We start from the raw sequence: 24,683 nt of genomic DNA on the forward strand, positions 1-24,683 counted from the left end.
TGAAGTTTATGATGCACCACAATCTGATATCTACAAGACAAGAGACACATCTCATGATCATCTTATTTCAAAACGTGGAGTTCGAATGGGATAAAACGGGTACAAACACACATTATCCAGAAGATCGTGTAGTTTTTGATAATATAGGGGGGTCAATGCGACATTTTCCATAGTAAGGGGGTGCAAAGTGTATTTTACCCAAATTTAATAGAGGTTTAATAGACCCTATTTTACCCACATTTCCAAGAAGTTTCACCTAAAAATTTAGCCAAAGAAAATCACTATGTCATAATATATGACGTAATAAATACGTCACCAATAAGAAAAACTGCAGAAGACAGTTTCTTGGAATGTTCATTTGTACACTCAATTTTTCCTTTTTCCAAAATTCCATCAAACAATGGAAGCTATAGTCAAAAATTGCAGATGCTTTAAATAAAACATAATAATTAATGCATTTGGTGGGACTTTGCATCAATTCTCCAAGCAAGACTTCCAAAAAGTATGGTGGGTTGACTTCAAAAGCTAATAAATTTTGACTAGTCTTTCTAGTTTGAAACTATTAATTGAATTAAATTCAAATTTCATTTTCCCTTCGGTCCTATATTAGATATTCCATCTTTTTCTGAATAGGTGTCGCGTTTTACTTTTGTACAACCTCTTAAGAAATTTAATAAATATATCTTAATTTTAGGAAAATAGATATTATTGAACTAAAATAGTCTTGCTTACTAACTAATGTAAAGATAATATTATAGAATTAATAATGGCATAATTGAAAATTATGTAATTAATCCGGCATTGAATAAAGTGACAGAATATTGTGTCATAGAGGGAGTACTATTTGGAAAGATCTATTTTCAATAAAATACATGTGTTCAACTCGACATAAGATCCTTCACAAAAAAAAAAAAAAAAAACTCGACAGAAGCTTACGAAAATTCGATTTCTTATGTTGTACGACGAACACAAATTTTCAAAATTCGATTGAATTCACAAAAAAAATGAACAATCATATGTTCGGCTCGACTACTTAAACTTGACATCGCTAAATCAGTTACACTTACACATGTTGAAGAAGTCACCATTGATGCGATATTGGTCTTTATGCAAGAAACACGCTTATGGTTTTTCTTTTTTCTTTTTCTTTTTTAACATACTCTAGAATTAATATAAATGAACATAAACAAATAGTAAAGCCCAATTACATTTGTATAAGCCCACTTGTAGCCTAATATTTGTTTATTTTTGTAATATATTTCCTATTATAATTTTTATTTTCATTATTTTCTTCCCTTTTCGAATTTTACCCGTGCATTGCACGGAATATTTGCTAGTTATTAAAACAGTCAAATCATGCACGAAAGATATATAGACTTCGAATTTTTTTCCTTGAAAACCTTCTTTTTTTTCTTGGCAAACATAACCTTATAAATTTCATACATATCAAATGTATAAAAAGAATACCAATGACAAACAATGAGTATAAATTAGAGTAATGTGAATTAGAATTTAGAACCCACTAGTAGTGACAATTGATCGATTTTGGGATAGATTTGTCTAATTCGAGATCCGATTTATGAAAAATATGCAAAATTTAGATCCGACTCAACCCAATCCGTGTTGATCTAAATTGACGAGTTCGAAAGCCAGACCCGCTAACACCAACAACATTTTAATTTCCCTTAAAGTCCTAAAACAAAATAAGAAAAATAAAAAGGAAGGGAAAAGGAAAAACTACATCCATCCACAATTATATGAATAAGAAAAGATTTTGCATAAATAAATCACGGAAAAATTATAGTTTTCACTCCTAAAGTTTGCATCAATTTTATATTTGGTCCCTCATGTTCACAAAAAAATACATTTGATCCGTCATATTTCAATAATTTAACACTTTTGGTCATTTCCGTTAATTTACCGTTAGTCCGTCAGTTAAGGCATAGATGGACACACACTTGATTCCTTTTGTTTTAACGGAGAATTGATGGAAATAACTAAAAATGTTGCATTTTTTAAACATGATGGACTAAATGTGTCTTTTGTAAACATGAGGGACAAAATGTTAAATTGTTGCAAACCTGAGTGATGAAAACTGTATTTTTTCCAATAATTCACACTTCTAAGTCACAAACAAGTCATAGCCACAAACTTTTTCTACATAAGAAAAAAAAAGGAAAAAAATATTAAAAATAAATAAATAAAATAAAATAGGGCAAAAAGCGCCAACGATAACTACCCATCATATACTGTTAAATACGAATTTTTTTGGTTGCTGCTCATAAATTGTGGCTGAAAAATAAGCACTTATCAAATGGAAGTGATTCTGAGAAGCTCTGCCGCTTTTGCATCTACCAAAGCTATCGTCGTCTACAGTTCTGGCAGAAATCCCTCTAATTTCTCGTCGGAGGTACCATTTTTGCCTCATTCTGAACTTCAATTTTGCCCCTTTTTTTTTACCTGAAAATCGATGGGAACTCTGGGTTATTTGCTATGCTGGATTGTTCCGTTGTTTTTATTTTTCCGGTGATGGGAATTGGTGAATTGGTGGGGTTTCCGGCAGCAATTTGTTGCCGGAGGAAAGTTGTACCGATTTATGATCACATGTTTGATAGATTTGCACAATTGAAAAATGAGGAGGAAAAGATGTACATTTGGGAGATTTATGATTAGCAGTTATTGAATTTACATCTCTTTTTTTATACTGCATGGTAGGTTTACTATGGAGCTGATTTCATTATATGAGGAAAAGTTTGAGTAGTTTTACGTTTGAGCAAATAATGAAGTACTCAATTGTTTCGATCGAACGCTTTCAGGTGCTTCTTTCGTATAATTTTCCGGTGAAGAAAAATAGAATTCGAGTATGCTATTCTCTATCGAGTAAAGAACAGAAAATTGTAAATGGCTTTTCAGCTCAATCACGAGGTAGGAGAAACGGATACAAAAAAATTATCCACTCACTTTGGTGCCTCGACAAGAGATTCGTTTTGCATTTTGGTGGATTCGTGCTGAAGCCTGATTGCATTTCGGGGCTTAGGAAATTCGAGAAAGCACTGCGCGCGGAAAGGTTCAGCAAGTTTTTTCCTTCTTTTTCTCTCCGTGTTATTGTTGGAGTGATGATTGTCATGACATTGAGTGCAGCTGTCACCAAAAGTCCTTCATGTAAGTTTTGTAGCTTCTGCAAATTAGCTTTATGTAAGTGACGATTTGTGTTTGTTTTTCGGCTCTGATACTTTGATTCTATGTAGGGGCACTTACCGAAGAAAACCTTCTTTTCTTGGAGGCATGGAGAACACTCGACCGTGCTTATATTGATAAAACTTTCAATGGGCAGAGTTGGTTTAGGTATAGAGAAAATGCGCTCCGCAGTGAACCGATGAACACACGAGAAGAGACTTGTACGTGTCCCATCTCTGTCGACAAAACTTGCATTATTGGTTTTATACTTTCGTTCATCATCTAATTTGACCTCACAAAGTGATCAAGAAAAATCCATTCCCTTTTAGTTTCTTTTCGTTCCAGCAACACCTTTAATTGTCTTGCAAGGCTTCTCAAGTACGTATATATATATTCAAGATTCCCAAAACGTAATTCTCGAGTACTTAATTGCTCATGGTCCTTGTCTCAAATATTACTTCTTTCAATAGTTCCTCGGAAAAGTATATTTGGTGCCTGTCCTTGATTAAATTCTTGTTGGCTGAAGCGAAAGAGTTAAGTAAATCAGAAGAGAGTGTACCAAAAAGATTAGGCTTGATTTGGTATTTGTTTGGACAGAAATGCAGGCTCTACTTGTAGTATAGAAATCGGTTGCCAAGTAAACAAAATACTTTTTGGGATATCTTCTGAAGCCAATTTTCTGCAGATGCTGCATATTTATGCTTATATAGGTTGCACATGAATTTTAGTATTTTCCGTTGCCTTCGGCATTTGTTGAACCATATTTACATCTGAGTGTGTCAAATGTTCGACCTTCTTTTATATTCTACTGTAGATGCGGCTATTAGGAAGATGGTTTCTACTCTGGATGACCCTTTCACTCGGTTTTTGGAGCCCCAAAGATTTAAGAGTCTTCGGGTACAGAATTCTAGCTCTCGTTTTTCTGCATTGACTTTTTTAATAATTGAGAAGGCTATTGATTTTTTTCCAGCAGTTAAAACTTTTTAATGTCCTTTGAAGGCAGTCGGGAACACGAAGTTCTCTTACTGGAGTAGGGATTTCGATTGGATACCCTACAGCAAAAGATAAATCAGCCTCTGGTTTGGTGGTTATTTCAGCTGCTCCAGGTGGCCCAGCAAATAGAGCAGGAGTTGTATCTGGGGATTTACTCCTTGCAATTAACGATAAGAGTACAGAAAATATGGGAATATATGATGCTGCCGAACGCTTGCAGTGAGTTTCTTCTAAAACAGTCTTACAATCAGTGATATAATCGATATTTTTGTGAAAATTTTATTAAGTTGAGGATTGTTTAATATTAGATACTATAAATGATTGATAGGGGGCCTGAAGGAAGTCCAGTGGAGCTGATTGTACGACGTGGTTCAGAGACAAGACACCTGTCCTTAATGTATGTGCATCATTATTTGTTGATCTCGTTGTTCTTTGCATTTGATTGGTGTTTTCTTTCGAATTGAATTGGCTTATCCAGATTGATTAAAGTTAAGTTTGTAGAAACTTTAGTACGTTTTCTTACGGAAGTGGCTTTATAATCGTCGTAGTACTTTGTGTTGAAATATTTTTTACTTTAAAAAATGTAACTATCAATTAGCTGTCTATTTCAGACGAGAGGAAGTATCATTGAATCCAGTGAAGTCTCGGATATGCAAAGCTCCTGGTTCGGGGAAGGATGATCCTCTGATTGGATATATCAAACTATCTTCATTCAATCAAAATGCTTCTGGTACTGTTGAATTTTGGCCCATTATGTATATGTGTGTGTGTGTATATATATATATATATATATATATATATATATATATATATATATATATATATATATATATATATATATATATATATATATATATATATATATATTCACTTTTATTGTTTTCCATTTTTGCTTGCTAATCATTATCTGCTGCACATACGATTAAAAAGTCCGTTTCCTTGTGGCTTTCGTTAAAATCTTGCCTCGATTGTCTAATAATCAGTATGGTAGCGGCAACTTTTTGGTATTTTTGTTTTCTCAAGTTCTAGTTAAACTATAGGTGCTGTAAGGAAAGCAATTGAAACATTGAGGGGTAACAATGTAAATGCCTTCATACTGGACCTCCGGGATAATAGGTAACTTGCTTTTGACCTCATGCATCATTATACTTCGAAACCCGGAATCATCCAATTGCTAAATTTGTTGCAGTGGTGGCCTCTTCCCTGAAGGAGTTGAAATTGCTAAAATCTGGTGAGTTGCCTCGCCTTGTAAATATTAATATTCTATAGTTGGATACTGAAATGTCGATACTATTTTCTTACTCGTGGTGTTGATTACCAAAAGGCGCAATTCCATTTTGAATTTAATTCGATAATATTTTTACAAAATTCAGCCTTAAATTCTTGATCCCCCCCCCCCCCACCCCTCCTGAGTTGACCTGCAGCATTTTCAACAACTTTCTTTGCTTCTATCTATATAATTGGTTTGTTCTAATAGAGTTCGATAAAGTCTTACTGATTGCTATTGTAATCAGGTTGGACAAAGGTGTGATTGTATACATTTGCGATAGCCGAGGTGTTAGAGATATATATGACACAGATGGCAGCAATGCAGCAGCAGCTTCTGAACCCCTAGTGGTGTTGGTATGCCAATTTCATTTTTGCAACTCTATTATCCTGTATTTTTGCCTTAGAACCCGAGTTATGACTACGTTTATATTTGTTTCTTTCTTTTTTGTGTGTGGCTATTTTAGCTTTTAAAACTCTCGTTATTTCATTTTTGACGTTGCTGAGTAACCGATCATTGGTATTCCTATGGGTAATTATAAAAGATCAACTATTTTAAATGTATAATAATGCATTCGGTGGGACTGTATCGTTTCGCTATCCAAGTATTCGAAAAAGTTTGGTGGGTTAACTTCAAAGCTAATAAATTTCCGGGTCGTAGATATTTTGCCGTAATTTTTTTACTAGTCTCCATAGTTTGATACTACGAATCGAATTTAAATTAAATTCCAGTTTTTTCTAAAGAGCTAGTCTTTTTGTTTTTTCTTCACATCTTTATTTGATACTATTTGGAAAGATCTATTCTCAATAAATTACGTGTTCAACTCGACAAAAGCTTCTTCAAACTCGACGTATTACGTTCGTTGTATAAAGCGTGTTTGGGGCATTTGACATAGCCAAAAAAAGGTTTGATAATCGTGTAAAAATCAAATTAAGAGTTAAAACGTCTCTGCAGGTGAATAAAGGCTACTTTATTATGCAAATTCTTCGTATGTCCTAAGCGAGAATTTAATTTTATCCGACCGTTGTTCGATAAATATGGGTCTGCTGTAGGTGAATAAAGGAACTGCTAGTGCAAGTGAAATATTAGCTGGTGCTCTAAAGGACAACAAGCGTGCTGTCGTATTGGGAGAACCTACATATGGAAAAGGGTGAATATTCAATCTGGCATGTTTTTATTTCTGCTTTGTAAAAAAACCATACTCGAAGCACTGATCGAAAATCCCCTGCTATTACTTTGCAGCAAAATTCAATCGGTTTTTGAGCTGTCTGATGGCTCTGGTTTGGCTGTAACCGTTGCTCGTTACGAAACACCTGCCCACACTGATATTGACAAGGTCTCTCTCTCTCACACACACACACACACACACGCACGCACGCACTGATGCAAAAGCAAATAATATTTATATGTTCTTGTTTTGAAGGTTGGCGTAATCCCAGATCATCCCCTTCCGATTTCGTTTCCGAAAGACGAAGATAGTTTCTGTGGCTGTCTTCAAGATCCGGCTTCTGCATGCTATCTCAACAGAGTTGCCCTATTCTCCAGATGAACATATATATCATCATTATTTAGACATTCTTACTAGATGAGTTGGCCGGTCGGGGTTTAAATTGGGGTAAGGAACCGAGTTACCGATTTTTCAGAAAAGATGGTCAGAATTCAGAAGTTACATTCTGTTTGCATTCTTCTTAAACTACAATCTTTATATGGGAAGAATATTCGATCAACTTTTACCAAGAAATAGTTCAAAGAGGTTTAAGTAGTTGTTAGCACGTGATTTTTTTTTTTAATTCCAAATAAAAGCAAATACTTATCAGAAAAAAAATTATAAAAAGAACAGCCTATATATATATATATATATATGGTAAATTACAACCACCCCTGAGGTATGGTTAAATTACAAAACAAAACCTCATGTTTGGGTAATTACAACCATCCCTCAACTATAAATCTTCTTACACGTCTACCCTTGTGGTTTCAAATTTAGTGGAATCTTCGAGATTATATGGAATATTATCACTTTTGTACCCGTTTTATCCCATCCGAACTCCACATTTTGAAGGAAGATGATCATAATATGTGTTTTTTGGCTTGTATATATCAGATTGTGGTGCATTAGAAACTGTATTTTTACACAAAGCGAGTACAAACTAGAGCACATTCCACGAAATCTAAATGATTATGTTGAATTTGACACCATATAGATGGAGGTGTAAGAAAAAATCATAGTTGAGGGGTAGATGTAATTATCCAAACAAAAGGGGTTTTTTCGTAAATTGACCATACCTCAGGGGTGGTTGTAATTTACCATATTTATAATTTTTTTTCGAAAATTTTCCGATAAGGCTAATTCCGATTTGATCCATCCGATTTTTTTAAAGTTTTTTTTTAGTTATATATTATTATTAATAAAAAAAAACTTAAAAAAAAAAAAAGAAAAAAAAAAGAGAGGTTTATTCTAAAACTTAAACATTGAGGTTAACCTATCTATAGAAAGTGCATGCAACTAAATTTGTAACTTGTCAGATACTCTTATATTACCTAATTAAAATCAGTTTAACATGGAAAGTTACCTTTTGTTTTAATCTGTCTTATTCTCCCTACAATTCTATTAGTACGAGGATTACTACTCGCCTATATATATACAACTCTGTATCTATAATATACACACATACACGCACATAAACCTAAACAAAAAAATCAACAATGGCTTCTCTCATGATCCAAGAAACTCAGTGCGTCGGCTCATCTCACGGCTGGCTTATCTTCTTGGACGAAATCCCGAACCCTTTTCTCTTCAACCCCTTTTCGAGAACCAAAATCCGCCTCCCCGAAAAACACACCCTCCCGATAATTCCGCAAGTCGAAATCATTCCCGGACTGGTATCGAACAATTCGAATCCCACGATCGACAAAGTCGTCCTATGCGGCAATCCGTCTCTCGACAAGAACAACTACGCGGTAGTAGTCATGTACAGTTCGTGCACCGGCCAGACGAAGATCGCCTTCTGCATGCACGGCGACACGGCGTGGACGAATCTCGACGGCGAACTCGAGACGTACTACGACGTCGTTTGCCACGACGGAACGAAAACGATGTACGCTCTAGGGCCGGGCCCCACCGTCGAAGTATGGGACTTGAGCGAAAGAACCGCCCCCAAGAAGAAGGTTCTAGAAGGTTCGTGTCCCGGGAAATTGGGGCAGGTTTCCCACGTGGAATATCCTTCGGATCTTTACACGTCTCGATGGTACTTGGCCTTGTCTCCTTCGGGGGGACAGCCACACGAGATATTTCTCGCGGTGAGGTACGTCGGGGAGTTTGTGAGGTACGACGGAGAGGTGGTTTACGAGGGCGATACGCTGACGGATTATATGTCGGAGCCTTTGGTGTGTCCGTACAAGACGGTTGCTTTCGACGTGTTCAAATTGGAGAGCGGTTCGAAGGAGTGGATTGATGTCGAGTGTTTGGGTGATTTCGCGATGCTTTTGGGAGGGAATCATTCGACGGTGATTCCGACGAAGGAGAGTACGAAGTTCGAGAGGAGTTCGATTTATTTTACGGACGATTATTGGGATCGAATGGACGAGGATTATTGCTATGGAGGGCATGATAATGGAGTTTACAATATGGAGGATGGGAAAATTGAGCCTCTTGTTGATAATCAACAAGATAGAATTGTGCCGCCGCCGTTTTGGATTGTTAATTAATTAATTAATTAATTAGTTGTTCCTTTACTAATTATTTTTTGTTGGACTTAATTAGATTTGTTTTGGATTGTTTTTATATATGGAAAAATAATTATTCTAGCCATGTTCAGACACTTGATTCTTGTTTATATGATTAAGGCCTTGTTTTGTTGGTAAGATTAGATTAAATAATTGGGTCTATTAGATATAACCCCCTTAAACATTCAAATAATAGGGGTAGACCCAAATTTATATTTGCAATTTTGATAACAGCCCAAACTTTTTCTAATTACATAATTACCCTCAATCAAATCCCACAAAACCCGTTACTTTACCTTTTGAAATAAAATCAAATCCCTTCCTATTTTCCCGTTAAATCACTATCATCCCAAACCCCACTATCGAATAAACTGCAAAACCTCCCAGAACAACTTCCCGGTGCGGCCGATTGAAAGGGGAAGACGTCTGCACTGCCGTGAAACGACGATTTTCGTGCACTCCGAGCAAGCTGCCGTAGGTACGTTGTCGCCACTCGCTGAATCGTTATCATCCATCGATTTGTTGATATGTTTTGGCTAAATCGACTATCACGTTTGTGTATTTGCAGATCTGTTATAATCGCATACCGCATTCGAGCACTAAATCAGTGATATTGCAACAATTGATGGGCAGGACATCCACCAGAAGTGATATCGTCGTTGGCCGCCGCCGCCGCCGTCGCCGTCACTGCTCCAATCTAGGGTTACTCAAATATAGGATTACTCAAATCTAGGGTTTTGATAATTCTTCGGCCCATAGTTGATTAACGAGATGCATAGTCGAATTACATCTGTATTAATATACTATCCCATATCATTTAGTAGACTATCCCACTGGTATAATTTTACTATGGATCTCGTTAATCGACTATGGGCCGAAGAATCATCAAAACCCTAGATTTGAGAAGTGACGGCGGCAGATTTGTGTTTTAAAATTAATAGACTATCTCATATCTTTTAATAGACTATCGCATGTATCTAATTCGACTATGGGTTTAGTTAAATGACTATTGGAAAAATAATAATATATATGGAAACTGAATAATATGTTTGTTTGAAATACTAATCAATTAGGGTAATTTTCCTTATTATATGAAAACGATTAGGGTAAATAATGATATATATGAAAAAATAATAATATATATGGAAACTGAATAATATGTTTGTTTGAAATACTAATCAATTAGGGTAATTTTCCTTATATCATGTATTAGACTATCTTATTCATCTAATTCGACTATGGATCTCGTTAATCGACTATGGATCCCGTATTATTCAACCACATAGTATATTAATAATTTCAATATAGTACATTGATCTGCTATGATAGTATATTACGGTTATAGTAGTGATATGAATTGTGTTACAAACAATATACCACTGAAATGACAAGAACATTGAGAACAACACCAACGTAAAGTATTCCAACATAACCAATAAAATAGTACATTAATAATCTCATAATTTCAATCTAGGGTTTTGATAAAATACATAAAACACATCATAACACAATAAAATCAATATGTCGAGTTAAAAAACTCTAGTACATTAATAATCTCATAATAGTATAATAAAATGATAATGGTAGTATCATACGATATTCATAATAGTATACTACTGTATTACAACTGTTTAAAACTTAACCGAAGTTACCGAGCCATTACATCGTAAACACCTCTTTATAGCAACCAACCCACAAAACCTCAACAAAATCCTTACGAAATTCGCCATCGAAAAAACCTAAAATCATGAAACAAAATTAAAAATTCAGAATACTAAAAAATGATTAAATAGACTGCAAATACATTTGAATGACAATACATTAATATCATCAAAAATAAACTTAAAATGCAAAATCCATACGCTAATTTAAAAAAGACTACGAACTATATTTTAATGTACTACCCAGCACACTTAAACCGGCTGTTATAAACAAATAAACCAACTATCGATCGGGATCAAAAACATGAACTCGACCACAGCGGACAATTATTCCGATTATTGCATAAACCAACTACGAAGCTCATATAAAACAACTCTGGTCCGATCTGCGTGAAGCATCTTCTTCTAACTCTGTCAATCCTCTTCCAAACAACATCATCCGCCAAAAATAACGATGTATATATGACCCGACGTAATTTTGTTAAAAAACGTTCTACTTCATAGAATCAAGTATCAACACAACCCTTAAAATTTCTAACCACCGTAATCGACAATCCTAGACATTGAGCGAAAAATAAAAACGAATAACGCATTCATACCCGGTTAACAACGTCCAACAACGAACGCTCAAATTCGATCCTATTTCAACGACGGTGTAGAAATCTTCAAAGACGATAAAGAACCGCTGGAACGCTGAAGAGAACCTTCGAAAAATATTGTACACGATTTGATATAACGGCCAATGATCTCACGTAATTTTATTCCGTGATTTTAGGCAACGTATCAGCAAATCTCAAATCACGTAGTAAAGGAAATAAATGCCTTTTAAAAAGAAAACAGGGGTATTAAAGGAAAATTATATAATATATTTTGCCAAGTTGGCAAAATTGGATCTATCTCAAAAAGGGGAAAAAAAATTGGATCTACCTCATTAGAAAATATGAACAAGGGGGTTATCCCTAATAAACCTTAAATAATTTAATTGAAACGGACCTTGTCACGTTCAATAAACTTCCGAGAAAGAAAGACAGTAAGTTATTGGAGATATCAAATATCAAACAAAGTCCAATTATTTAGTTACGTGTAAATAGTACTTAACCCTCTGTGGTTACAAGTTTTTGCAGATGACCTCCATATGCTCGTAATATCAGCACATAACACCCTTGTGGTTTATGGGGGTAGCTTCCGTTAGTTTTTCTGTCAAACTTAACCACGTGTGTCAAACTTCAACACGTGTGTCAAACTTCAAGGGGGTCATCTGCAAAAATAAAAGGGGAAATGAAAGCACGGGTCGTCTGCAAAAATAATATTTTGATGTTTGACACTAGCTGTTAAGTTTGACGGAAAAACTAATGAAAACCACAAAGGGAGTAATGTGTTGATATTAAAAGCTTAAGTGGGTCATATGCAAAAGTTTGTAACCACAAGGGTGTTAAATACTATTTATTCTTTAGTTAATAATCACTAAACTCCCCAACCAAACGAGGTCTAAGTAGACTATTTTTTAAATCTCACTATCTTGGCAGTTTGCCCCTTAAACTATAGACTGATTTGCAGTTTAGCCCCCAACAAATTTTTTTTTTGGCTAATATCATCACCAGTGTAGCATAAAATAAACACCACAACTTCCACCTGACAGAGAGATCCCTAAAGTAGAAACAAGTGCTTATAAGTTTATAACAAAGCTGAGAAAGAAGGTAAAAGTTTGCTGATTCAGAATCCCAAGTCTTTGTTCACAAGTCATAGCAGTATAATTGAAGAAAACGCATTATCGTTTCTCGATATTAATCGGGATAAATAATTCTCAAACATGTAATGAAATCGCTGCTCAATCAAATTATCGAAACACTGCATCAAACCATAAAGCTTCTTTTTTTTTAACTTTTTTTTTTGGTAAGAAAAAGTAATTTCGACGGGGAACCGAGTCTGCTAATAATATACAATGCCAAATAAATTAGTTCCCCCTATCTATAGCCAATCAAACCGCAACAATGAAAGCTTTTCGCACAATTATTCTCTCTCTCTCTCTCTCTCTCTCTCCTCTCTCTCTCTCTCAAATTCGCGCTCTAAACAAAAAGTATGGGCCAGAAGGCAGTATTTTATCCTTATCAGTTTCACGACAATCCAATCAGCACGGCCAACTATTTGCAATTTAGCACTGGGAAACGGTAGCAGCAAACATATGTACACAGCTTAATGAAGAAAGTCGAATGTAAAACTCCGTAACGCTCAACTTTGTAGATGCCGGACCCACTTTTCTCCCCATCCCGTTGCCACATAGACATAACTCAACTCAATATATATGCTACAGAAGTGCGTTTGTTCAATGATGCCTGTTTGATACGACCCTGGATAAATAGAGAGAGATTTAACCTCGATAAATGGAATCCAAATACTTTTTCGGCAATAATTTTTGTTTTAAGGTGTGAAAAAATCAAACAACAAAATATTAAAAGGAAAACTGAAACCAACCTGTAATCAAGCTACAAAGTCCGCGGCATTTTGTCTTCACTCGACAATAATCAGCCTTCCAAAGCATACGTCTGAGCCTTCAACCAATAAATCATATATTGAAAAATAATCAAAATAAGCAACATACAGAAAGGCGATTACAATCAAAACCATGCATATCGAGACTACTCTCAATAAGATTTAGATCAATTGCACAAGAATTTTTGTTTTCTTTGTAATAGCAGAAAGCTGACTTAAGGTTTTTAAAACTGTTTGTTGATGTAAGTAAAGTGATTAGCATAAACCAAAAGAAAATAGTGCAATGCTGCCGATTTTTTTTTTTCTTTTTTTGTTCTTTTTTGGCCAGACGAGTAATTCATAAATAAAGATATGTAAAACCAGCACTCGAACAGCAAACAAAATCGTTTCTGTACCTCAAACATATTGTCGTCGGGACCCGAGGATGCCTCATTATTAAAGCTATGAGATATATCACACTGTAGAATCCTCAGCTTTCCTTCCTGGTATTATTACAAGAACAATATCATCAAGAAAGAAAAAAGCTGATACACAAGACGACAAACAAAAATCAATAAGCAATTTTCGCTTACTTTGGTTCCATATACAAAGCCACCACCAACTGACGGATGGAAACAAGCTACATTGACCTCATCTTCTGCACTCGGAAGAACTCTCACAAGTTCCATATCCGAAACTCTGTAGATCTGTACGATAAAGATAAACTCTAAGTAGGGTATAAGGGTCGTGCAAACACCAAAACAACATTGCATATCTGGTCTCTAATTCTTGAAGCAGGCTAAAACTTTCCAGGAAAAATTATATCAAAAATGACCATCCATCTAAAAGTCAAAGTTATATCTTGGTATGAAAATCGAAGTTTTTTCAAACTACTCCCACGTTTTCTTGGGGATATAAGATGCAAAAAACACCATATTATCCTATCCCAATTGTGTTATAACACCTTAAGTTCAAAGAAAAAAGGCCTTTTCAGTTCTACATGACAGGTAAAATTTCCTATATCCTCCTAATTACTGGAATAATCATTGCTTAATGTATACATTTTGCCATATTCGTACTCTCTCAATGCTGATCTCCAATTTTAATGAATCATACAACAAAACGAACAAATGAAAACACAATTTCCTAATCTATCAGAATAGTATATAATGCAAAAGAAAATAACAAACAACAACTTCTGCAAACAAATCTCACCTCCAAAATTGTGTAAATTGGCACCGTTGTATCTCCGTCAATCACAACACTTTTAAGAAGTGAATTATGGCGCCGTCCATATGCTAGTAACAGATGTTCAGATGTAGGAGAGAACTGCAGTTGACAAAGGATCTTGGATCAGAACCCATGCTTGTATTTACAATGAAACATACAACTAAATCGATGATTACGACTAATGTACAACAGTAAGTCCCACCTTCATACTGATTAAGAAAATTTCTATTAGCAAGATAAACATCTACAACCGACATGCATGCTCAGATAAACAATTTGATTTATCACCAAAATGATATGCTATACATTGTTGTCTTAGCTTTACTCCAAGAAGCCAAGAACTAGTGTCATTTACCCACATAAACAAATTAAGCCTTCTCAAGATAATGTGCCTTTTTATAATCATATTTTAGCAATTCCCAGATCTTTCTACGGGCACATTTCACTAATAATAAAGCAAAAAGACAGAGACACAAATCACCAACAAGAAAAATTGGGATATCGATGCTCAAAAACTGAATGAATGTCCAAAACATGTAAGAAGATCTTGGCTTATTTAGTAAACACTTGTCCTGCATCTTTATAATATCTGGGGAACAGCCAACTTTCCAGGATAACAACTTATTTGACGATCAAGATGGATCATTATCACTGATATATTTAAGACGGGGGAAAACTACAAGATAATGTGAAAGAACAGGGATTTAACAACTTCGTAGAAAAGAGTAGATTTCTACACCTAAGATCTCCAAAACAAACCTACAAACTTCTAAACTGAAAGGGAAATTCAATGATGGATGAGATCATTTCCCTTTCACCCTTAAGAGCTTCTTGTTTCATTCCTTCTTGCAAAAGGAGCAAAAAGTAAAGGGATAAATCAGGATCATACTGTACAGAAGAGGACTGACTACCTATACTTCATAACAAAGTAAAAGAACAGCAACAAAAAGTTAATTATCTGCCTAGTAATTGGAATCTTAATTAGGGAACTCCGATACCACTTAGCCAGAATTACTGACCTTGATATGCAACCTCCTCTATAGTTTGATAGTAAAATTTTAAAGCTTTAACGAAAAGAATGAAATATTAAACTAAGTTGTCATTCAAATTTCCTTCTAAGTGGATTTTGACATAGAAGACAGTAGGAATTCAAATGGTTGACAAAAGTAGGAACTTATTTCAATTCCATGTTTATGTTCATGACTTCATGGCAAAGTATCCATAAAGTGTTTAAATTTTCTCTCTTCCAAAGCCAATAATACAACTAACCTGTATTGAAGTTAAACAATGAGCAGCTCTGATTGCCCGAGATGCTAGAACAGAACCAAATCTACAAAAAGAAAAATATCATCATCTCGGAGGAAGAATATGAGGAGGATAATCAAGTACAATAACAGGTAAAAACACATTTAAGGACTCACGTAGCTTCCTCAAGGGAATATATCCTTAGCTCATACATAACTTGGTGGGCTGAAATTGGATGTCTAGTTGGAGATGTCGAGGCCCCTGTAGCGTCATACTGAGCTTGACCTTGAAACCCTGGATCAGCGTCCATGTTTGGCAGGATACATGCTACACAGACTGCTAAAAATCTTCCGCATGGTGAAAAATGGGCACCCATTTCACTATGAAAGTAAAACTCGTGTAAGTATTTGACGTAAGGAAACACGGAGAAAAAAGACGAATCTTGTGGATAACGAAGTAACATGCAATGCATTCATACTGTAACGTCCTAATTAGGACCTAATAACTTATTGATTACTTAGAATATAGTGTGTGAAACTACTACAAACAACAGTTTTAAGTACAAAACATAAACAGCTTTGCTTACCTGCAGAGTACGGCATGCGGAATTGTTAAGCGACAACGTTCTGGGTCAAGTGCTACACATGGATTTTTCACATCGTGAGACCATATTCTAAGCTTCACAGTGCAAGGTAGCTCAGCAGCTGCAGCTGCAGCTAGCGAGGTAGCTACCTCTGTTTGGACTTGGCTCATGAAAGGTTGAGTATTAGTCTGCTCGGGAGGAATACTGTTAAGAGCAGGGTTGTCACTGGATCCGGTGGCTGGTCTCGTGCGGGAGCGTGAAGATTGGTGTCGTGAACCAGATCTTCCAGCAATCCTTGGATTACCAACATTAGGAATTGATGGAGGAACCATCGGTGATGGGTTCCCCATTGCACTATAGGTAGACAAATCTTCATCTGGACCTCCATTTTGCGAGTGCATTGCACGTTGACCAGCTTGGCTTTGACCAATCAACCACCCTTGCAAAAACGGAAGCTCCCAATACGCTGGGTCGCCAAATGGGAAAAATTGATGGCTTCTTTCTTCAGCTTGGACATCTGTCTCCATGGCATCCACATCAGGTTGAGAAATAGCATTGTCTACTTCCCTTATTAAAGAATTATTCTGTGGCTCTTCTCGAGCAGGAGATTGGATAGGAGACAATACGAGTTCATACTGACCAGATGGAGTCGAATACGTGAGGAGTCGTACAGATGCAGAAGAACCCACCCTCTGTTGTGAAACACTGGTGTTCATGTCTGCATCAGTCTGCTGGGAAAGTAAACCGGCATCACTTCTGCCAATTGAAGGCCAGATTAGAAATGGTATAGACATGATGGGCAACTCATTTCCTGAATTTGATTGAAAAGCGGAGTGAGCATCTGCCAGATATATAGTAGGAGGGGGGTAGCGCAAGTACCCAGGGGAAGTTGCAAGTGTCATTGTAGGGTCTGACGAGTCGAGTTCATTGACCTGTAAAGAGCATCATTGTGAGACTTCTCACCGAGACTTTGAGAATAAAATTTATAAAAGCAAATTTACCTCCGCAGTTAGAAGAAATGGTGCACCGTGTGGGTGGAAATGCACCGCACGGAGGGAACGGCGAGTCCTCAGAATAATTGCTGGTGAGGAAGCCTCCTCTGTGTTGTTGTAGTGCCATATATAGAGCTGCCACATAAGCAAGATCAGAAAATGCAGTCTGCAGAAATCTAATCTTAGCCAAGACCAATATGTTCTAAAATTCTCACCTTATGACCAGAGGCCACAGCCAGAATCTCCCCTTGGGCATGGAAGGCAATTGAAGCTATAGGACGGTCTGCATGGAGCGATATTAACCAAGTCACATTAAGAGGAGATGAATTACTAATATAAAATTTAATATTCTGAAGAATGAATGTTTAGAGTTTTTACAAAAATCACGAGATCCTATGCATTCTGCGGTTTTTGCATCCCACAAACGAACTTCATGGTCTAAACTTCCACTTGCTAGAACTTCAGGATGAAGTGGGTGGAACCTGACCTGCAGAAGTCCCATTTAACAAGTTAGATAACCAACCACGAGCTTGCAATTTGGTCGATTTGATAAAAAAATTAACTAACTCTCTACCGTAAAAATCAATTTCCAAAAACCCTGGACAATCTATCACAAAAGTTTTCTTTATTTATTACTTTCTTTCCATTTTTTTCTCTTTTTTTTTTTTTTTTTCTGAATAATTAGGTTTAAAAGTAGGATCATCGTATGCTTTTAGATATCTTCCAGAATGGTTTGATTAATACAATGAGAGGCAGCTTACCACCCAAGGTGTCCTCCGATGACCACTCAGCACCTTTAAGCATGTTCCGGTTTGACAATCAATAATCTTTACTGTATGGTCTCCACTGCATCATCAATAACATTATAAGTCTGCCAAATACACAACTGATTTACATATGTGTATGAGAGAGAAGGTAGAGATATTAACTGGGTAGAAGCAAGTGTCTTTCCATCAGGACTAAACGCTGCTGCAATGGTTGACCTCGGTGGAGGCAATAGAGGACAATACTTGGCTGACAAATGTAGTAATGACTCTGCCTCCACCCTATAGTTCAGATTTAAACGATAAGTTAATTATTTACAGTAGCATAAGTTATAATCATATAAACCATAGATTCATAGGATTAATATATACCACGATCGAAGTTCTTGTTTCGCATCTCTTGCTAATTCACGTTTAATTACGGAAGAATCGGCATGTCGTCTGGATGGCTTTCCCCAAAATCTTTTAGGAGTCCTCTTTGTTTGCGGAGATAACTCTCTTTGAGCTAACAATTTAAACACATTACTGCAAGCAGAACTTAGCATGTCAAAACCAATTTGTACGTCCAAGAACATATATGCAAGAATTTGGCCATTGGTTATTTACACATAAGAATTTATAAAACATTGATATAAAGAAAAGCAAATGTAAAGACCAAATCCAAAAAATACAAGCACACAGAAGCACCCAATTAAGCTCACATGTAATTAAAGTGTCATGAACAAACACAGTCAAGTAGAAGCCAAAGTTGATTATATGCAAGTCGCAGATCTGATTGCAAATTTATTTTCTTGACGCTTAGAAATAAAATAAAATAATTAAAGCAAGCCAACTACCATTTAGGAGAAAAGGGAAAAGTCCTCTAAAACATATTTCTAAATGGAAAAGGTGCCAAAAAGCCGTAAAAATGTTGCCTTCAACAACATCGCATACAACGGTGTTCGTCAATAGATTCATAATTGGAAAATCCACCACGTGTAAAAGAATAATAAGAGAGCACGTAACTGATGAATGAACATTTAATTCAACTCCGGCACCATTGTCATTACAATAATAAATTTATTATGAGTTATCCATAAAGTTAACTAGAAAAATAAACAAAAAAATAATGATTCTACTCAACATCCTATTCCCGACTGAAAGAAAAAAGAAAAAGTTAGACGAGAACGATAGTTTTAAAAATCAACAATGACGCTAAAAGATAAACAAGTCGCTATCCGTTAAACGCAAACCATCTAAGGAAATTAAGACCGCCTATCAACGGCTCTTCCGTACTAATTCAAATTCAAATCGAATCGACTTTCGCGCTCAAATCTTTCTGTTCATCCATGGCTAGAATCAGCATAAATCTAAAAGCAAATCTGGTAAACATCCTATACAAAGGTTACATCTAGCAAAATCACAACCAGACAGCTACACAATCTACACGGATCGGTTAATTTTGCATTTTATTCATCTCAGGGTAACGAAAATATAATAAAACCCAACCACAACATAATAATTTCCAAAATGGAAAATAAAAAATTGAAAATGAAGCGAATTACTGATTTCTAATTACATGCAATGTGCCCCTACGGATCAAATGCTCATTACCACCGAAATCAGCATGCCCTCAACAAAAAAAACCCCAAAAAACCAGCTCATAAAGAAAATTCCAAATAAAACAAGTTCAGCACAATCGAATTCCAGATCGAAATTGCGAAATTGAGATTGAAAGCGGGCAAAAAGATTCAACCTTTGCCTCGAATTCGATTCATGAGCCGGCTCCACGGGCGGAGGCACCAGCTGCGGGAAATTCGACGATGAAGGCGACGGAGCAGCGGCAGAGGAGGCGGAATTCTCCGGCCAAACCGACGATGACCTCATAATTTGCAACAAATTTTTTTTTCACAATATTAAACGAACAATTCAATACAAAAATCCATCGAAATTTACACAACTGGAATTCAATCCCGGCATCTCCGCAGCTTCGCCAGCAATGAAGGAAAAATTGGGGTTTAAACGGAGGCGAGATTCAGTTGAATTTTCCAGAACTGCCCCTGGATTTTGAGTAATTTACGTAAAGGAGGAGGGGAAGGAGATCTCGCAGGCAGGGGCAGAATGGGGAGGAAAAAATGGTGAGAGAAAAAGGAGAGGAGAACAGTGGGGGGTGGGGGGGAGCGGGGGTTATGGATTTTTCCGGCTATCGGACAGAAATATACTTCATATGTCACGAGGGCATGTTGTTTTACTATATTGCCCTTAGTTAAGGGTTTGTGTATGTAATCTGCGGGGTTATTAATGTAATTACCTTTTGAATTATTGTAATATTGAAAAATATCTCATTGAAAAAATAGGGGGAATATGCTAAAGGCCCTATGATGTAATATTTTTTTAGATAAAAATCTCTTGCTTTTTTATTTTATTAAGGTACCCTTAAATATCGTAATTTGGTACATTTTCGTAATTGAGGGGTGTGTATGCGACATACCCTATAATTCATTGGACATTTATTGTTATATTTTGTTAAAATATTCGATGTTCGAAAGTTTGCTGGTAATTTTGTTTAATTAAATTTCATATGAAATGGACTATTAGCTATTTTTTCATTGGAAATAGTAGTAATATATTTAAATAGGTAAATTTCACTTTCCTCCTTGTACTTTGGCTTGATATCACTTTACTCCCGTTATTTGAAAAATTGTTTCGATATGGCCATCATTGTTAGTTTTAGACATTCAACATTAACACCATTTGATATAACTCTGAAAATTAAAAAAAAAAAAAAAAAAGTCACCCCTTCCAATTGAAATAATTGGTAAATTTTTTTAAAAAAAATTAAAAATAAATTGTGGTTGCCTTCGTGGACTATGCTTTCTTGTTGTCTTGAATTTTTTATTATTTTTTTTGTTTTCTTATTTCTTTTTTGTTTTTTTAATAATTATTAAAACTGGGAGGGGTTGTGTTTTTTAAATCGATGCAATCGAGAGTAGAAAGGGGTAAGTGATATCGAGTCAAAGTACAGGGGAAAAGTGAAATTTACCCTAATTAACATAACTACATTTATAGATATATTTTGTTGACGAGTTCTTAACCTAATTGATAAAAAAAATTCTTGAAGAGAAACCTATAATTCAACTAACACTTTTATATGTTGTTGAGAATTACTAAAAAAAAAAAAAAAAAAAAAAAAAAAAAACCTTCTATTGTTTATATAAAATTATTTATGTCTTTTTCGTTTGTTAACTTGGCTCTCTATAATAAATGTATTATCAATCGGACTGGAAATCAAACAGGAAGGACGGACGGTCATGGTTAGGTTGGTTCTAGGACGAACTGACATCAAACATGACGGACGACTCGGTCACGATTAGACTAGTTCAACGAGGACGGTCAGACGGCTCGGTCAGGGACTGCCTTTTATTGAGAAATGTCTTTCAAAAAAAATGTTTTTGCGCTCGTTTTTATTTCTGCTCTAGCATCATCTTGAGATTTAGTCCAGCAAGATTATAGTTTTCTCTTTCTACGCAAAACTTCGGGAGTAGGACTTCAAGATCTCAAGAGGAGGTCACCGCCAGCTGAATGTGTACAATGTTGAAGGTTGAAGGGAGTTCAACCCGTGCGAAGTGGTGGACGTACTGCAAATTGAAGATCGCAATTTCAAGTTTTGTACAAGAATGGCATCAACAAATAGAGAGTATTTAATTTTGAACAAGTCCAATTGTATTCATAAAACTAAAATTGGTGAATCATTATTTGCAGGTCTCCGTAGATTATGATACATTTGTATTTGAACCACGTTAAAATTTGTGTATGTTTTATTTTTGTTTCTACAAATTCTTACAACACTTTAACAACAATAGCAAGAAACTAAATATGACACAAATAATTAATATTTACATGAAATAAAACTAACAAGTAATATTTAGCTTAAATAAAACGAGTTAGTTTCTTTGGACTCCACCTGCGATGGACAAGTTGACTCCGGAAGGCCCAAATAGCCCAACATTATTGGTCGTATTATGTCATTGACGTTGGACTTTGTTCATTATTTAATAAATTTCCGACGTATAAATTTAGGGCAAATTACGGTCACTCTGACATAAAATTAAATTACGAAGAAATCTATTTTATTTGGCTAATTACAACCATCATCAACTATGTTTTGTTTTACACGTCTACCCTTATGGTATTTGTTATATTTACCTATTGAATGAGGGAGATTTTTGTAATACAATATAATACATAGTCGGGTTGATTGTAATTATCAAACAAAAAAGAGTTTTCCGTAATTTAGTTCTATCTCATGGGTTGACCGTAATTTACCCTATAAATTTATTATAAATTAACCACTTAAAATTATTTTGTTATGATATTTAGTATTATTAAACACTCTCAACATGACTTTCAAAAGTAAGTAATTATCCAAATTTTTACTCATAATCAACAAAATTTACTTTTATAAAAAGTTTAGCAAAAAACCAAATTATAATGCGATTGTGATTATGAACCTCGTTTTCTTTTAGAAGATTTTGGGCCTCTCTTAACCCGTCATTAAGTTGTGGTTATGCCTAATTTATTATTGAAACCTTTTAAACCGTTCAAAAATAAATTATTTTATTGGTTTAAATTATATATTTTATTGGTTAAAAAATCAAGTATTTTTTATGGGGCTATATGACAAACACCCCTCATTCAATTTTCACTTAATGATAAATCCATTTTTATTAATTGATATTTGTTATAAACCCAATTGACATGAATTATCCAAAATATCCCTATTTATTATTAAGAATTTTTTTTTTTTTAGATATGCTAACCCCTTAATATCTCCCATATTACGCCATTTCAAATTCTATTTTTTTTTTCTTTTCTTTTCTTTTCTTTTTAATGGTTTTCTTTTATTTTGTAATTCTTTTATTTTCGGTTTTTTTATTTTAAATTATTTTTTTCTTATTTATATTTCATGTTTTTCATTTTCAATTTTTAAAAAATAGTTTTATTTTTATTTTCATTTTTAATAGTTTTTTTTCTTCTTAATTCCGGTTTTTTTTTTAAATTATTTTTTGTTTATTTTTTCCCCACTTTTCTTGAATAAAAAATATTTTGTTTAATTAATTTTTTTATTAATTTCTTTAATTCGATTAATTTTTATTATTTCAATATTTAAAAAATCATCCAGCAGATTTATCAAAGTGGAATCCACTATAAACTTCGAAATCTGCTATAACTTTGAAAACCACTCTATGAAAATATCTATATAACATGAAAACCACTCTGCATAAAACAGCTATATAAACATGAAAACCACTATGTATACACAATTATATAAACATCGAAAACCACTATGAATTCTAAGAAAAAACGTCAAAATTCTGCGAAAAAGAAGCTATAAATCCACTATAAAAGACACAATCTTCTCTCCAATGAACCCTAGAGCATAGTTCGTGCATGTAATCATCTTCTTCTCGTTATTTGAAACGTAAATCACTATTAGAAACGTAGACCACTACTATGTCCAAGAAAAAAATGCAAGACCAATTACGAAAAATTAACGTAATCCACTTTAATAATAACATAATCAATAACAAAGTTAGCGAAAACCACTAAAAACATACGTAAATCCACTACTAACACAACTAAAAAAAAACATTTATTCACTATTCAAAAATCCGCTATTTAAAACGTAAGTCACTACTATATCCAATAAAAAGTGCAAGATAAGTACATCACCACCAACAAGGCCGACGAGGGTCACTGTATCAATATGATCAAGAAAAAAATTAATTTATAAGAATTAATAGTCTTTTTCACAATATTGTTATCGAATAGGAACCTTCCCCACAAACCCTAAAACCATTGAAAGATGATTGAAGCGAAAAAAAATATTTACCTTTTTCTACCACCCATAGATATCGTTCGGCGACGGTGAAGAGAGAGGAAATAGGTGTGGGGGCTGGGGCGGCGCCGGGCGGGGACTGAGGCGGCGTCGGGCGAGGGCTGGAGCGGCGCCGGGCTGGGGCGGCTGCGGGTAGAGGTTGGGGCAGCGCAGATGGAGAGAGAAGAAGAGGTGAACGGAAGGAGATCTACAACGGCGAATAGAAAAGAAAAAAAAAAGAAAAAAAAATTGGCAAATAGAAAAGAAAAAAAAAAGAAAAAAAATTGGTGAATAGAAAAGAAAAATAAAATAAAATAAAATCTAGAGATAAAAAAAAAAAAAAAAAAAAAAAAAAGATACATGGAAAGATTTGTGGATCGAGATTTGTGAATGGGATTGAGAACGTAAAATCAAGGGAACAAATATTACGTATATTTATATTCAACCCTAACATACCTTATAATAAGGTAAGGGTATAATTGTGATAATTAATTAATTTTTATTAATAAAATATATTTTGGATTTATCTTAAAAATTAAAAATAAATTTGGGCTCATTGTAAGTGGACTTTTGTGATGAGGGGTCCCAAACTCATAATTAAAGATACGGAATCATTTATTTATAAGAAAAAGCCCAAATAAATATTTCTGGTCCATAATTAAATTAATCAAGCATATAAATATCTTCCTTGTAATTACATTACATGTAAACTACTTCAT

At 34.9% G+C, this 24,683-nt stretch overlaps 3 protein-coding genes across 8 annotated transcripts; 2 read left to right on the plus strand and 1 right to left on the minus strand.

Annotated features, from left to right (window-relative positions):
• The first annotated feature begins 2,140 nt into the window (after positions 1–2,140).
• On the plus strand, positions 2,141–7,178 carry LOC105950594 (Peptidase S41 family protein). The gene is made up of 13 exons (XM_088820749.1): positions 2,141–2,410; positions 2,817–3,162; positions 3,249–3,398; positions 3,992–4,074; positions 4,181–4,389; positions 4,499–4,567; positions 4,782–4,900; positions 5,211–5,286; positions 5,360–5,401; positions 5,685–5,793; positions 6,490–6,587; positions 6,680–6,773; positions 6,861–7,178. Exons 1-13 carry the CDS (start codon positions 2,315–2,317, stop codon positions 6,984–6,986), a joined length of 1,617 nt encoding a protein of 538 aa, XP_088676875.1. The 5' UTR covers positions 2,141–2,314; the 3' UTR covers positions 6,987–7,178.
• Positions 7,179–8,143: 965 nt separating this feature from the next.
• Positions 8,144–9,145, plus strand: LOC105950605 (uncharacterized). The gene has a single exon (XM_012973976.2). It carries the CDS (start codon positions 8,144–8,146, stop codon positions 9,143–9,145), a length of 1,002 nt encoding a protein of 333 aa, XP_012829430.2.
• A 3,534-nt stretch (positions 9,146–12,679) lies between these two features.
• On the minus strand, positions 12,680–20,439 carry LOC105950270 (uncharacterized). 6 transcript variants are annotated; one of them, XM_088820752.1, is made up of 17 exons: positions 19,843–20,248; positions 18,480–18,632; positions 18,273–18,389; positions 18,105–18,189; positions 17,722–17,830; positions 17,559–17,626; positions 17,353–17,478; positions 17,231–17,283; positions 16,992–17,107; positions 16,355–16,868; positions 15,945–16,148; positions 15,793–15,853; positions 14,509–14,622; positions 13,887–14,000; positions 13,710–13,796; positions 13,297–13,373; positions 12,680–13,172 (listed from the first exon to the last, which is right to left on the minus strand). In XM_088820752.1, the coding sequence occupies exons 1-16, from the start codon at positions 19,971–19,973 to the stop codon at positions 13,347–13,349; spliced, it is 2,079 nt and encodes a 692-aa protein (XP_088676878.1). In that variant the 5' UTR covers positions 19,974–20,248; the 3' UTR covers positions 12,680–13,172; positions 13,297–13,346. The 6 variants fall into 6 exon arrangements, with proteins under 6 accessions (XP_088676878.1, XP_012829083.2, XP_012829086.2 ...); XM_012973629.2 differs by having other exon boundaries at positions 16,992–17,283; positions 19,843–20,274; XM_012973632.2 differs by having other exon boundaries at positions 16,355–17,107; positions 19,843–20,268.
• Positions 20,440–24,683: the final 4,244 nt, after the last annotated feature.

This window comes from Erythranthe guttata, chromosome 7 (genome assembly GCF_056151865.1).
Source record: "Erythranthe guttata isolate IM_541 chromosome 7, IM_541, whole genome shotgun sequence".
Taxonomy (NCBI): domain Eukaryota; kingdom Viridiplantae; phylum Streptophyta; class Magnoliopsida; order Lamiales; family Phrymaceae; genus Erythranthe; species Erythranthe guttata.